Raw genomic sequence first — 13,977 nt, forward strand, 5'->3', positions numbered from 1 at the left:
CGCTCATTTTATTAATACTTTTGCAATATTGAAGATAGCAACTTGATATTTGGAATGCATGTGTATCTTATGAAGCTGCACATTTTGAGTGTTGAAAGGTCAAGGTCATCCTTCAAGGTCAGAGGTCAAATATATGTGGCCAAAATCGCTTATTTTATGAATACTTTTGCAATATTGAAGATAGCAACTTGATATTTGGCATGCATGTGTATCTCATGGAGCTGCACATTTTGAGTGGTGAAAGGTCAAGGTCATCCTTCAAGGTCAGAGGTCAAATATATGTGGCCCAAATCGCTTATTTTATGAATACTTTTGCAATATTGAAGATAGCAACTTGATATTTGGCATGCATGTGTATATTATGGAGCTGCACATTTTGAGTGGTGAAAGGTCAAGGTCATCCTTCACAAGGTCAAGGTCATCCTTCACAAGGTCAAGGTCATATATAGGGGGACATTGTGTTTCACAAACACATCTTGTTGAATTTATTACTAATGCATCTACATAACATTTTATCAGTTGTTCATAGTTTATAGTGACTTTACTTATCTTGCTTTTTGTTGCAGTGTGTTTGACCTGCGGTACCAGATATGTCGGACTGGGTTACCTGCCCCTTCAGAGTGGGGTCCAGTACTGAAGCACCGACTGTATGACCTTGACCCCTGTGACCCCTGGGTGACTTTTGCTCCAACCCCTGACCCACTTCTGCTGTTTGGAACGACATCTTGCTGCGTGTCTTCACCACCACTGCAGGTTGACCTTTGCATGCTTCTCATTAGCTAAAAATGGCAATATAAGTGTCTTAGTATGACCCTGATTCTGGGAAAACTGGGCTGAATACATCTGCAGTTTTCACAGGCTAATGAGAGAGAACACTTTTGTTTTTTATGGAATATTTTGTTTTTAAAGTCTCTTTTAAATGAAAATCCAGTTTAGACGGAAAGTGTTGTCCTTGATAAACCTGTCTGCACTATACAGGCTACTCTGAGACGATACTGTGGGCACATGTATGAAGCCCAGTTTGCCCAGAAATGGGCTTGTATTATTATAAACATTTCTTTACATACTGGAGATTTTGTGTGTGTGTTTAGTTGTCTCAATTTTAAGCATATTTTTTATGGATAGTATCAAAAGTTCTTAAATGATATGTAATAAAAAAAATAATTTTGAAACCTCTTTTTTGCCCAAATTAGGAAAAGTACTTTAACTAGTTTAATCAGGAAAAAACTAGGTCATACAATCTTGAAATTGGGAAAATTTGTGTCATTAAATACTAAAATTGGGCAATTCGCGTCCTGTAACCTTCAAATTGGGAATTTCAGGTCTTTTCAATTGCTTGGTACTTAATTGTACATAGCCATTACTATTAAACATTTTCATTGTTGTTATTGGGGAAATATTCAGTGCTCATTTAAGATTGACACTCTTCATTGGAATCATGATCCATACACTGAAAACCTGACTGATGCACTTCTGGGGCCTTGTTTGGCACTGACTCTGACTGTTGATTTAAGCTCAACAGTTTAAGTTTCCTTTAAGACATACATTGACATCCATCAGACTGATGACTGATAGTTAAATTTTTGTGTGCAGTATATACTATTGTTACTCATTTTAATTGAATTTAATATAAAACTATGCTGATAAAATCAATTGAAAATTATGACAGGAAAGTATGATTTATTAAAGGCACTGTTTTATTGAACCTTATTTAATCGATGAATGCTTGTGGTTACACACAACTATTCCATTTTATTTGTTTACTTGCATATAATTCAATTTTTGGGAAGGAACAGGTGAACTTGTCCTTTGCTTTGAGATTTTTTTTCAGTCAGCAATCGGGAATTTATTCATTTTACTTCGATTGGGTAAGTGCTGTTTAACGGCACTTGATAAAGAAGGAAACAACGGCTGTAATCTTATTTAAAACAGGATTAGTTATATTGACATCTACAAATATACATTGATGGTGGTGGAAGCATATTGAAACTATTAACAAAATTTGTCATTGTTTTTAGCTATGACTCTTGCCTTAAGGTTAGGATAAGTGGTTATGGGCTGCCAGCACAATATAAATGTACCTTGCTCTGGGAAAACAGGGCTTAATGCATGAGATTAAAGTTTCATCACAGACTAACATGTGCTGTCTGCACAGGTTAATCAAGGAAGACACTTTACACATTTTTGTATTTTTCTTTAAAAAGAAGTCTGTTCTTATCAAAAATCCAGTTTAGACAAAAAGTTTTGTCCTTGAATAACATGTGTGGACTCCACAGGCCAATCTGGGTCAATACTTTACACACATATGCATTAAGCCCTATTTTCCCAGAGCATAGCTCAAATTCTTCTGACAATGTTATTATTGCTACAGGTGTTAGAGCCATCAAAGGTTGAGGAACAACTGAGGAGCAATATAGCAGGCTACTTGGAGGCTACAGTCAACATACATCTGGACCAGAATCAGGTACAGTGCACCCTCTTTTGGTTTTAGATGCAGATTACAGTAGAAAGCTTTATTTGACATTATTTCATTAGTTAATATTATTTTACACCGAGAAAAGTACAAAAGAAGGGGTTCTCCTTCACTTTTCAACTACATTCAAACTAAAAGCCATTTTTCTTTATGATATGAGGAAATTGCATGTGCATTTTTATTGTCCTGAAATAAAAATTACAAAAGTTATGGCCCTTTTTCAACATAGAAATGTTGTAAATTTATTATTGATACTACAGCATCCATTTATGTTATAATTGGTTTGTAACAGAGAATATTGGCCCTCTGCTTGGTTTCATCAAATCATGACTCTCTGGTCATAGCAGGCCACACCAAGGGTCAGAACTGAAACTTGGTCACAATGTTTTATCTTGACAATATCTAGGCCAAGTTCAGTCTGGGTCAAAACAAAGATCACCAGGTCATATCTTGGTTTAACCTTGTTACCACTTAAGTGGCCAATTGTTTGCATTTAATTATTTTGATTAAACTTGGTCAGAATACTTATCTTGACAATGTTGAGGCAGAGTTTGCATCTGGGTCACATGGGTACAAAAGCAAAGGAACTTGTGTCTTGAATTGTCTATTTCAATACAAAAATTCTGTTCATTGTTTAAAGAGTAGTACATGTAAATCTTATTAGAATGTAAAAAAATGAATAAACTCATTGTGAATAAGCTAAAATTGCTGTTTTCATTTTGTGTTTTGGACTGAAACACACAGATCACTTCTTCACCACAAGTCACTTACTCTTCTATACAGGTGAGAGTCCCAGAGCTGTTGCTATGGTACCGGCGAGACTTCCTGGCAACAACTGACCATTCGGAGGGAGGGGACAGCATGGGGGACCTGCTGACATTTGTCTCCTTCCTGCTGGGTGGGGACAAGGGAACACAACTCCTGACGCTCCTGAAAACAGATAAGCAGAAACAACAACTTGGTAATACTTAATGTCTCATAATCAATTGTGTCCTTAAATCATTTTGTGTCTCACAATCACTAATGTCCCATGATCACTTATGTCCCATTATCTATTTAAGTACCGTTATCTCTTTGTTTTCCATAATCACTTATGGCCCTTAATCACTTTTGTCCCATAATCACATTTTGTTCCTTATTCACTTATGAACCATAATCACTTATGGCCCATAATAACTTATGTCTCATTATCACTTATGTTTTGTTATCATGTATGGCCCATAATCACTTATATCCCATAATCATTTTACATTCTATTATCACATATTTCCGATAATCACCAATGTAAAATAAGCCCTTTGTGTCCCATAATCACTTATGTCCGATAATTACTCTGTGTCCCATAATATTTTATGTTCCATAATCATGTATGTTCTAAAATCACTTATGTCCCGTAATTACTTATGTCCCATAATCACTTTATGTCTCATAATCACACATGTCCCATAATTATTTAGGTCCCATAATTGCTTTTTGTTCCATTATTACTTATGTCCAATAATCACTTTGTATCACATAATCATTTTGAGTAAAGTTCTCTAAAAGTCATTAAAACCCCCATTTACACTTTTGCATTTAATTTGTCATGTATGTTTACATTTCTATAGTGTCTAATAGTACATTTTTATTATTTCATTCCAGACAAAGACGGAAAAAGTAAAGTTACTATCGACATAGAAGTCTTGCCATTCTGTAAGGAATATTTGGTGTCCTTCGATTTTAAATCACTCAATGAAAACAAGCCATTGGAAAATGACTCCTCAAAACCAAACACGCAGCCATTGGACAGACACTCTAGTGATGTGGCCACCACATACAATCTTACTCCCAATACCATGGAATACATCAAGTCAGACTGTCCTCTCATTGCTACACTGGTCAGCCTCATGTGCCAGGACAACTTTGACGAAGCCTTGATAGACAACGTGTTTGGCGACCATTTTGAGAACAGTGGAAGCCCGGGATCACCAGTGCAGTCCAAGTATCAGTTAAATCTGGAGCGATCTCGCGCTGCGTCCTCCATGAGTACACTGGATATTAGGAGTTACCGCTATGAGAAACTCGAGAATGACTACCCGGCATTGAAGCGTCGTCTGCTAAATTACATTGTGCCCCTTGCGGCCACAGAAGATCCAGAGATTCTCAAAGGTGGTGACTTTTTAAAATAAATTATATCATTACTGATAGGTTGTTGTAGCAACAGTGATCCATCTCTGTATTGTATTTATATATTTATTATATATTTTTTTATTTTATTGTTTTTCCGCCAAACAACGTTACGTTAATGCATGGCATTGACACTACTTCATATGTTATTGTTTATATTGATTCTACTTATAAAAAGCTATGGCCGAAACATGTTAAGTATTCAAGTAATTTTAGTAAACAAAAGTAACGTGTTTGTACAGTATTATTCATTTATTGAAAGGTGGTGACCCGATCTTGAAACTCCTTACAAGCGATGTCCTGGAACGATTCAAGACCAATATGCTCAGTCTGCATGAAAGTCAGAATTTCAGAGGACTCTTGTCTGACCTACTTAATGAGCTGCTGAGTGTGAGAAAGTGGCCGCAAATGCTCAAGATTATTGACAGCATTCCTGTGAATATTGTCCATAAACATGCTAGCATGTCCAATCTACATGACTTCATAGTGTGTTGTGCAGTACACAAGGTGGCCAGTGAGTCGCCAAGAGAGGCATTATTTAGTGCCGAGAATTCCAGTATGGTGGTGTGTCTCCTGTCCAGAATGATCTCCCCTGAGAGACGTGTTAGACAGGTAACAGTGTTGGGTTCTTCTGTCAAATTTTGGACCAGAATTTGGCCTCATTCGCAATGTATTTTTCCTTAATGACTGCCTCCAATTCCCAAAGGAAGGTTATCAAAAAAATTATTTCGTTCATATCTGTTTCTAGATCCAGCTATATTAGTTAAACCTCACTAAATATAATATTGAAAACATTTTTATTCTCAATTTGTAAGTATTGTTACAACCAAATGAAACAACACCGATTGCCCAATATTAGTCAAAATCAAAGGACTTACCCATTCAAAGGGCCCCGGCCTCATTTCCAAAATGGTGATAAAAACACTCTGGGTAAGGACTCTGTGATATAGACTATAATAGTTGAGTAAAAGTTACTTTGAATCTAAAAAAAAATCCTATAAGGCGAGGAGATTCCTGTTCATATTTGGTCATGTTTTTAAAGTGTGTATTTGATATGTGAGCAAAACTAGTTAAAATTACCCCCCCCCCCAAAAAAGCATTTATAAAGGATTTGAGGTTTTTATCATAAAACTATAGTGTTTTTTTATATGAACGAAAATGTCACAACCTACCTTCAAATTATACTGATCATCATCAAATCTCTGATAGTCATAATGTCACTTGGATCCTCTTCTGGAAAAAGGGGGCTTAATGCATGTGTGTAAAGTGTCATCCCAGATTAGCCTGTGACACTTTCTGATTTTATTATATTTATCCTTTAAATGAAGTCTATTCTTTGGGAAAATCCAGTGAAGGCGGGAAGTAAGCATGTGGTGACTGCACAGAATAATCTGGGATGAAACTTTACGCACATGCATAAAGCCCAGTTTTCCCAACTCATTGGATCCTAATAATGATGTATTGACATGTCAGTGACTCTGTCCATGTCTGCTGACAGGTGCTTGCGGTTCACAGACAGTTGAGGATTGAGCACTGCCTGGACATGTTTGAAGTGTGCGTGCACAGTCAGTGTGTCAGCGTGGGCTTGATGGATTCTCTACACACCAGATACAGTCAGCTCAAGGTCTATCACAGGGTAAGATTCATATTCATGGCAGGCAATGTGCATATTTGTAAATGATTTGTTCAATGTTTCACCTCTCTGTTCAAGGGTGAGAAACTTCAGCATATATGCAAAATTCTGCCAGTATTTTAGGGTCCAGGATCATTTCGAAGATTGATGTAAAATCAAGTACAAAACTTTCATGGTAGAGGGTAACTCCAAAGACGATTCCTATCATCAGCCATTGTCCATTCTGTGAAAGTGTTACATGAGCATCTGTTTCGCCTTGATTATTCTGGTTTTTGTGCAAGATTTTGTATTTGCCAATGATAAAGCTTCTTTTATTCCGCTCGTCCAAGCAAGATTTGTGTCTCTTGTACATTAATGAAATTGATTCAACAAAGCGGATTAATGTAGGCATACTCCAAACTTTGCCTGAAAAATAATGTTATAAACTTGAAAGAAGCACACTAAGTCAAATAATGTTATAAATCTGAAGAAAAAAAGTTCAATTTCAAGTGTCTTTGAAATATAAATCCATGTATTCATTGAAACTATAATAAACTATTTCCTATTTTTAATTGCATATGAAAATACAGTGTTGTGAAACTGATTATACCTATATGTAGCATTTTTAGGAGAATCGGACAAGAAATTTTGATACAAGCTAAAAAGTTCCTCTTTTAAAAAAAATATGCATTCTTACCCCTGATTTTTGTGTCTATGCCTGCCTTCTAGCCCAGAAATTTCAGGACAGCCTTTGTACTTAATGCAAGTGCCTAAAGTGTCCGAAATGCAAATTTCTGCCTTACCTGAATTTTTAATTAGAAGAGACATCATTTACTTAAAAAATGCCTTAAAAGTAGAAATTGTAGTCCCTGACAAGCCTGGGACAACATTTTACTTACATGCTTTAAGCCCAGTTTTCCCAAAGCAAGGCTCAATTTCTAATCTCTGGTTCCCAGATCACAGAGTGTGCCAAGAATCTGCAGATCAAGTTGTCCATGCAGGGAGCCGACTTTCTGTCTGCAGACGACAGGCTGGCCAATCAGAAGAGACACAACATTCTACAGCAGTGAGTGGGGAAGAACATTTGTGATGTCATGATTGTTTTTGTATGCTTTCCAGTCACGTAGATTGTAGACTTTGCTTGTTTTCCCACTTTTACTGTAATGTACCTATCCGAAAGAAAAAAGAGAATAGCTGAATTACCAATTTAGAATCATGTGTTATTAACTCATCTGAGCACAATGTGCCCATGGTGATCTATTGTTATCTCCTTTTGTATGTTATGCATCAGTCGTCAATTGTCCATTGTCAACATTTGCCTTGTTAAAATGCTGGCGGTCACATTTATTTTCAAATCTACATGAAACTTACTCAAAGCATTTGTTCCAATGTTACCTTGGCCATGTTTGAAACTGGGCTATAAATTAAAGAAAAGCTTTAAAAAAAACTATAGAATTCATTTTTGTGTCCAATTTTCATATAACTTTGTCAAAATATTTGTTCTATTGGTATCTCCGCTGAGATAGAAAATTGTTGCGGTGTTTTGAAAAACATGGCCACTTGGTCAGTTTGCCTTATTTGTCTATATTGAAACCTGGTGAACACTTTAGAAGTAAAATTTTTATTACAGACTTAATGAAACTTTGTTAGAATAATTGTTGTATTGATATCTTGATGCCTTTAAAAAATGGTTCTGGATGGCTGAAAAAATGTTGTCAGGGGTAGGGCTAATTCCTTATATTTCTAAAGGGCAACGATGTTAACACTTTAGAAGTCACATTTTTAATCAAATCATCATGAAACTTTAAAACTCTGTCATGTTTTTAAATGGTTTCGGTCTGTTGAAAAATATTGCTGCAAGGGGGCAGGCAGTTTTTCTCATAAGGTTATATATTGTTAAGTTTTAACACTATAGAAGTCACAATTTTGATCCAACCATCATGACCTTGCTCAGAACATGTTAGAAAATGAAATCTCACCTATTTTAAAACTTGTTCACATTGAGTCATAAACAAGGTCACAAGGTCAAATAAAATAAAAAAAAGCTTGGGAACACTCTAAATACCACATTTATTTTGAGGTATTGTTCACAACATTTGTCCCAATTATATCACTTCTGAGTAAGTAACTGGGTCATGCAATGTCAAAAACAATAACACTAGTTTATAGTAAAGAAAAAGCTTTTACATACTCTTAAGGCCACATTTATTGCCAAATACATGTATTCATGAAACTTTGTTTGAACATGTGTTTTATGTTTATTGTCCCCTACCGGTTTCACCGCAGGGGACTTATGGTTTGCACTCTGTCTGTCAGTTCGTCAGTCTGTCAGTCTGTCCGTCACACTTTTCTGGATCCTGCAATAACTTTTAAAGTTCTTAATATTTTTTCATGAAACTTGAAACATGGATAGATGGCAATATAGACATTATGCAAATCATTTCATTTTGTTCCTATGTCAAAAATTCTGGTTGCTATGGAAACAAATAGACTAGCAATACTGCTGAAAATGGTGGTTTTCTGGATCCTGCGATAACTTTAAAATTTCTTAATATTTTTTCATGAAACTTGAAACATGGATAGATGGCAATATGGACATTATGCACGTCATTTTATTTAGTTCCTACGTCAAAAAGTCTGGTTGCTATGGCAACAAATATATATAAAAAATTCTGACAATGGTGGAATTTCTGACAATGGTGGAGCCGGTAGGGGACAATATTGCTTGGCAATCTCTTGTTTGTTTATGTATATTTATTTATGTTTATGTTATTTGTTCTATTTATTTGTTTTTCCATGTAAAATATGAATATAGTCCATGGGAAAAGAAGGCAACCATTATGTGGGGCAGTTTTCTCGACCTGGCTTAAGTAAAACCATTTGAACACTCTAGAAGTTCAATTTGTTAACCACTTATGAAACTTGCTAACTACATGTATATTTAAAGAAAATTGCAATTTTGTGACATCTGGGCTGAGTTAGAAATGATTGCGGTTTATCAAATTACATGCCAAATGTTAAGGCAGGTTAATTGTGGTACTTAGTGAACACTATCTGCTCAAAACAGTTAAGTGCATTTGGGTCTCAGGTAAGGGCCTTAGTGCCTTTTTGCACTTATGGATATGTGAGATTCACCGACTTAACAAGTGTCATGTTGTGATTAATTGATTGTGTTCTTTGTTTGCTATATTCACTGACTGGTCAAGGGTCATGTGGTGATTTATTTATTGTGTTCTGTGTTTGCTAGATTCTCCGACTTTTCAAGGGTAATGTGTTGATTAATTGACTGCATTCTGTGTTTGCTAGATTCACCAACTGGTCAGGCGTCATTTGGTGATTAATTTATTTTGTTCTTTGTTTGCTAGAATCACTTACTGGTCAAAGGTGTTGATTAATTGACTGAGTTCTTTGTTTGCTAGATTCACTGACTGGTCAAGGTTTTGTGTTGATTAATTGACTGTGTTCAGTGTTTGCTAGATTCACCAACTGGTCAAGGGTCATTTGGTGATTAATTGATTCTGTTCTGAGTTTGTTAGATTCACTAACTGGTCAAAGGGTCATGTGGTGATTCATTGACTGTGTTATGTGTTTGCTAGATTGTCTGACTCATTAAGGGTCATGTGTTGATTAATGACTGTTTTCTTTGTTTGCTAGATTCACCAACTGGTCAAAGGGTCATGTGGTGATTCATTTACTGTTTTCTTCGGATGCTCGATTCACTGACTGGTCAAAGAGTAGTCTTATTTATAAGACACGCAAAGAATTTAGAGATACTTTTTATATGGGCTAAATTCTTTGGAACGTCTTATCGGTGAAGGATCAATTACGTGGTGGAAACCAGAAAGTTTAAATTTTCATCAATTTGCATAAAATTGCAAAATAACATTACCAACTCATAATGTTTTAGTTCAGAAGTCCATTTTTATCTCAAATATCGGCGAATTGAAGTTAGAAAGGCATAAATACTTCAGTTAAACTTCTGCTTAAACCGCAAAACAATCACTGACCTGTCCCCATGTCATGAAACTGATTTAAATATGAACCAATCAGAAGAAGGCATTACAGTGTAACGTGTACGCGTAATTTTATTTAACATGAGCTTTTAACACCGACTTTTACCTAAGTAGATCTAGTATGCTCATCATTGTCGATTTAATGTTCAAAACAGATATGGTGCAGTTTCTATTCACTCTTCTAAGTTTCAGCAACTTTTTATGCATGTCTTTTTCGCACCTCTGTCTGTGTTGTTATCTGTACTTACATTCTATGTTACATAGGAGGGTATACTGTATCTGTATCACTATAATTTATGTACTGTATAAAAATAAAAGATGTTATTTATTTCAGAACTTGCAAATATTTAATTGTCACTTTAGAAAAAAAATGCTCAATTAATCCAGAAAAGTATAATAACATCAGTTCGCTATATAACACTCTGCGCCACAACAGACGAACGCAAACTGTATTTTACGCCATTTATTCTTCACATTTACACCACATGCTTTGCATCGAGGCTGTGTTATTGATTTATATCTACACAGCGAGCAAATTGAGAGATATTGAAAATTTGAATAGTGATTGGATTTAAATTTCTCAGGCGTGCAAAATACAAAGGGTCATTACATATTTTTTACGTAACATTGTCGAGAAATGAATTATCTACACAGGTATGTTAATATTATTGCAATCAATGTGCAACAATATCGACAAAGAAGGAAAACGTTCCACCATTGTTTTGGACCTTTCGCCGTTGAACGCTCCAAATATTACCAATATAAAAAGTAGCTTAATATTTTAGAGCGTCAACAAGTTGGACTAGTCAAAGGGTTATGTGTTGATTAATTGACTTAAGTTCTGTGTTTTCTAGATTCACTGACTGGTCAGGGTTTTGTGTTGATAAATTGACTGTGTTTGGTGTTTGCTTGATTCACTGACTGGTCAAGGGTCATGTGGTGATTAATTTATTGTGTTATGTGTTTGCTAGATTCACCGACTGGTCAAATGTTGTCACATGGACCAGGAACACCCCACGTGAAGTCCTGGGTCTACTGACCAAGGCTGGTGACTTCAAAACTGCCAAGACCTGGGCACAGCTTGAGAATCTCCCTGAAGACATCAAAACGGTAGGCAAAGTTCGGGCTAGTTTGTGACATCATTCAGACAGAATATTCGTTTTGGGAAATAATTTAACTTCGACATTTGTTTTATTTAACATATTTATTTGTTCGGTATACTTTAATTTGTTCTATTTAATATTTTCAATATTTCTATGCAACAGAATCATGTGTTAGATTTAACTTAATCAATTGTTCTATTTAACACTCTCATGTTTTATGTAACTTTTTCATATATTCTACCGTACGGTGTGTTACAGGACATAGAGGTGAACCACATTATAGCCCTGCTCAACCTGAGCCCTCCTAACACAGCCCAGGCATTCATGGTAAGCCCTCCCAACACAGCCCAGGCATTCATGGTAAGCCCTCCCAACACAGCCCAGGCATTCATGGTAAGCCCTCCCAACACAGCCTAGGCATTCATGGTAAGCCCTCCCAACACAGCCCAGGCATTCATGGTAAGCCCTCCTAACACAGCCCAGGCATTCATGGTAAGCCCTCCCAACACAGCCCAGGCATTCATGGTAAGCCCTCCCAACACAGCCCAGGCATTCATGGTAAGCCCTCCCAACACCGCCTAGGCATTCATGGTAAGCCCTCCCAACACAGCCCAGGCATTCATGGTAAGCCCTCCCAACACAGCCCAGGCATTCATGGTAAGCCCTCCCAACACAGCCCAGGCATTCATGGTAAGCCCTCCCAACACAGCCCAGGCATTCATGGTAAGCCCTTCCAACACAGCCCAGGCATTCATGGTAAGCCCTCCCAACACAGCCCAGGCATTCATGGTAAGCCCTCCCAACACAGCCTAGGCATTCATGGTACCCTCCCAACACAGCCCAGGCATTCATGGTAAGCCCTCCCAACACAGCCCAGGCATTCATGGTAAGCCCTCCCAACACAGCCCAGGCATTCATGGTAACCCCTTCCAACACAGCCCAGGCATTCATGGTAAGCCCTCCCAACACAGCCCAGGCATTCATGGTAAGCCCTCCCAACACAGCCCAGGCATTCATGGTAAGCCCTCCCAACACAGCCCAATTTATGGTAAGCCCTCCCAACACAGCCCAGGCATTCATGGTAAGCCCTCCCAACACAGCCCAATTCATGGTAACCCCTCCCAACACAGCCCAGGCATTCATGTTAAGCCCTCCCAACACAGCCCAGGCATTCATGGTAAGCCCTCCCAACACAGCCCAATTCATGGTAAGCCCTCCCAACACAGCCCAGGCATTCATGGTAAGCCCTCTCAACACAGCCCAGGCATTCATGGTAAGCCCTCCCAACACAGCCCAGGCATTCATGGTAAGCCCTCCCAACACAGCCCAGGCATTCATGGTAAGCCCTCCCAACACAGCCTAGGCATTCATGGTAACCTTGCTTTGATTTGAGCCTCACTCCTAATTAATGAGGCTTAAATTCATGTGTGTTAAGTGTCGTCCTACATTTGCCTGTGCAGTCCACACTGGCTTATCAGGGACAACTTTTTCTGTCCAAGTGGATTTTTGCTAAGAAGAGACATCCTTTAAAAAAAACATTAATGGAAAAGTGTCATCCCTGGAAAGCCTGTGTGAACTAAATAGGTTAATCTGTAACAACAGTTTTCGCACGAATTAAGCCCAGATTTACATGATTAAGGCTCATTTTGTGTAGAAGATCTCATTGACAAGTGTGTAGGCATACATTTTTATTGAAAACCATCTGGTATTGTGTTGTTTATTTGTCATTTACTTTAGTGTTGGGATAATCAAACATATTAGGAGGAGTGTAACTTAACTATATGACACGTCATTCAATAAAAAAATATGTTTACCAGGAGAATATTTAGTAGAATAAATGTGAAATCAACCCTTATCCGCTAAGAAGCAGAGTTTAAATGGCTACATGCAACCAGCATATACCAGAACAGCCAGAGTAACTTGCAGTATGTTCAGGTTTTATGCTGATTGCTGCTCATCAGTATCTTAGGGTTGGAAATGAAGGCATAAAAACTTGAATCTTGTAAAAAAAGGTCTTAAATTAATTTTGATTTTGTAAGGGATTACAAATGAATCAAAGCCCATGTCTGGTTAAGGATTTTAAAAAAAGGTCTGTAAGCAAATCCCTCCTTTGAAGATCCTAGAGGGCCTGAGGTCGTGCAGTGTGGAAGTGTGTCTGGAGACCAGCAGGAAGTTCCTGGACACGTTCTCCAATCAGCAGCACATCATGTTTGTGGCCAGTTACATGCTCAAACAGCTGGCGTCCAGTCTTAGTGGCGCAGAGCAGACTCGAGTTAGACTGGTGCACATAGGGGCACGGGTAGGTGTTACAATTATGATTATGCAAATTGGGACTGAGCATGTGTTAATCGCCTATTCAATATGTGCAAATAGGATGATTGCCAAAAAGTAACAAATACCCAATTGGCCTCATAGGTTGTGAGGGTAATGCAAATGGATTTTTCAAGGAAAAAACCCCTCAATTAATGAGTGCGTTTTTATGGGACATGCCTTCTTTGACGGTCATACCCCTTAACTAGACCATTATTATATTAAATCTTTGTGACTAGCTTAGTACCATCTGAAATTGAGTCTCCACCCCTGTTAACAGATGGTGCAGTGTCTGCAGTT

At 37.5% G+C, this 13,977-nt stretch overlaps 1 protein-coding gene across 1 annotated transcript in view; it reads left to right on the top strand.

The window, feature by feature from the left end:
* Positions 1-13,977, top strand: part of LOC127872157 (zinc finger FYVE domain-containing protein 26-like) — a 98,346-nt gene that overhangs the window by 35,611 nt on the left and 48,758 nt on the right. Inside the window, exons 18-27 of the mRNA XM_052415487.1 lie at positions 567-753; positions 2,372-2,464; positions 3,257-3,434; positions 4,115-4,621; positions 4,902-5,251; positions 6,138-6,275; positions 7,208-7,317; positions 11,236-11,374; positions 11,626-11,727; positions 13,484-13,666. Coding sequence (XP_052271447.1) covers positions 567-753; positions 2,372-2,464; positions 3,257-3,434; positions 4,115-4,621; positions 4,902-5,251; positions 6,138-6,275; positions 7,208-7,317; positions 11,236-11,374; positions 11,626-11,727; positions 13,484-13,666 — 1,987 coding nt within the window. The remainder of the gene's footprint in view (positions 1-566; positions 754-2,371; positions 2,465-3,256; positions 3,435-4,114; positions 4,622-4,901; positions 5,252-6,137; positions 6,276-7,207; positions 7,318-11,235; positions 11,375-11,625; positions 11,728-13,483; positions 13,667-13,977) is intronic.

This window comes from Dreissena polymorpha, chromosome 3 (genome assembly GCF_020536995.1).
Source record: "Dreissena polymorpha isolate Duluth1 chromosome 3, UMN_Dpol_1.0, whole genome shotgun sequence".
NCBI classification, from domain to species: Eukaryota; Metazoa; Mollusca; class Bivalvia; order Myida; family Dreissenidae; genus Dreissena; species Dreissena polymorpha.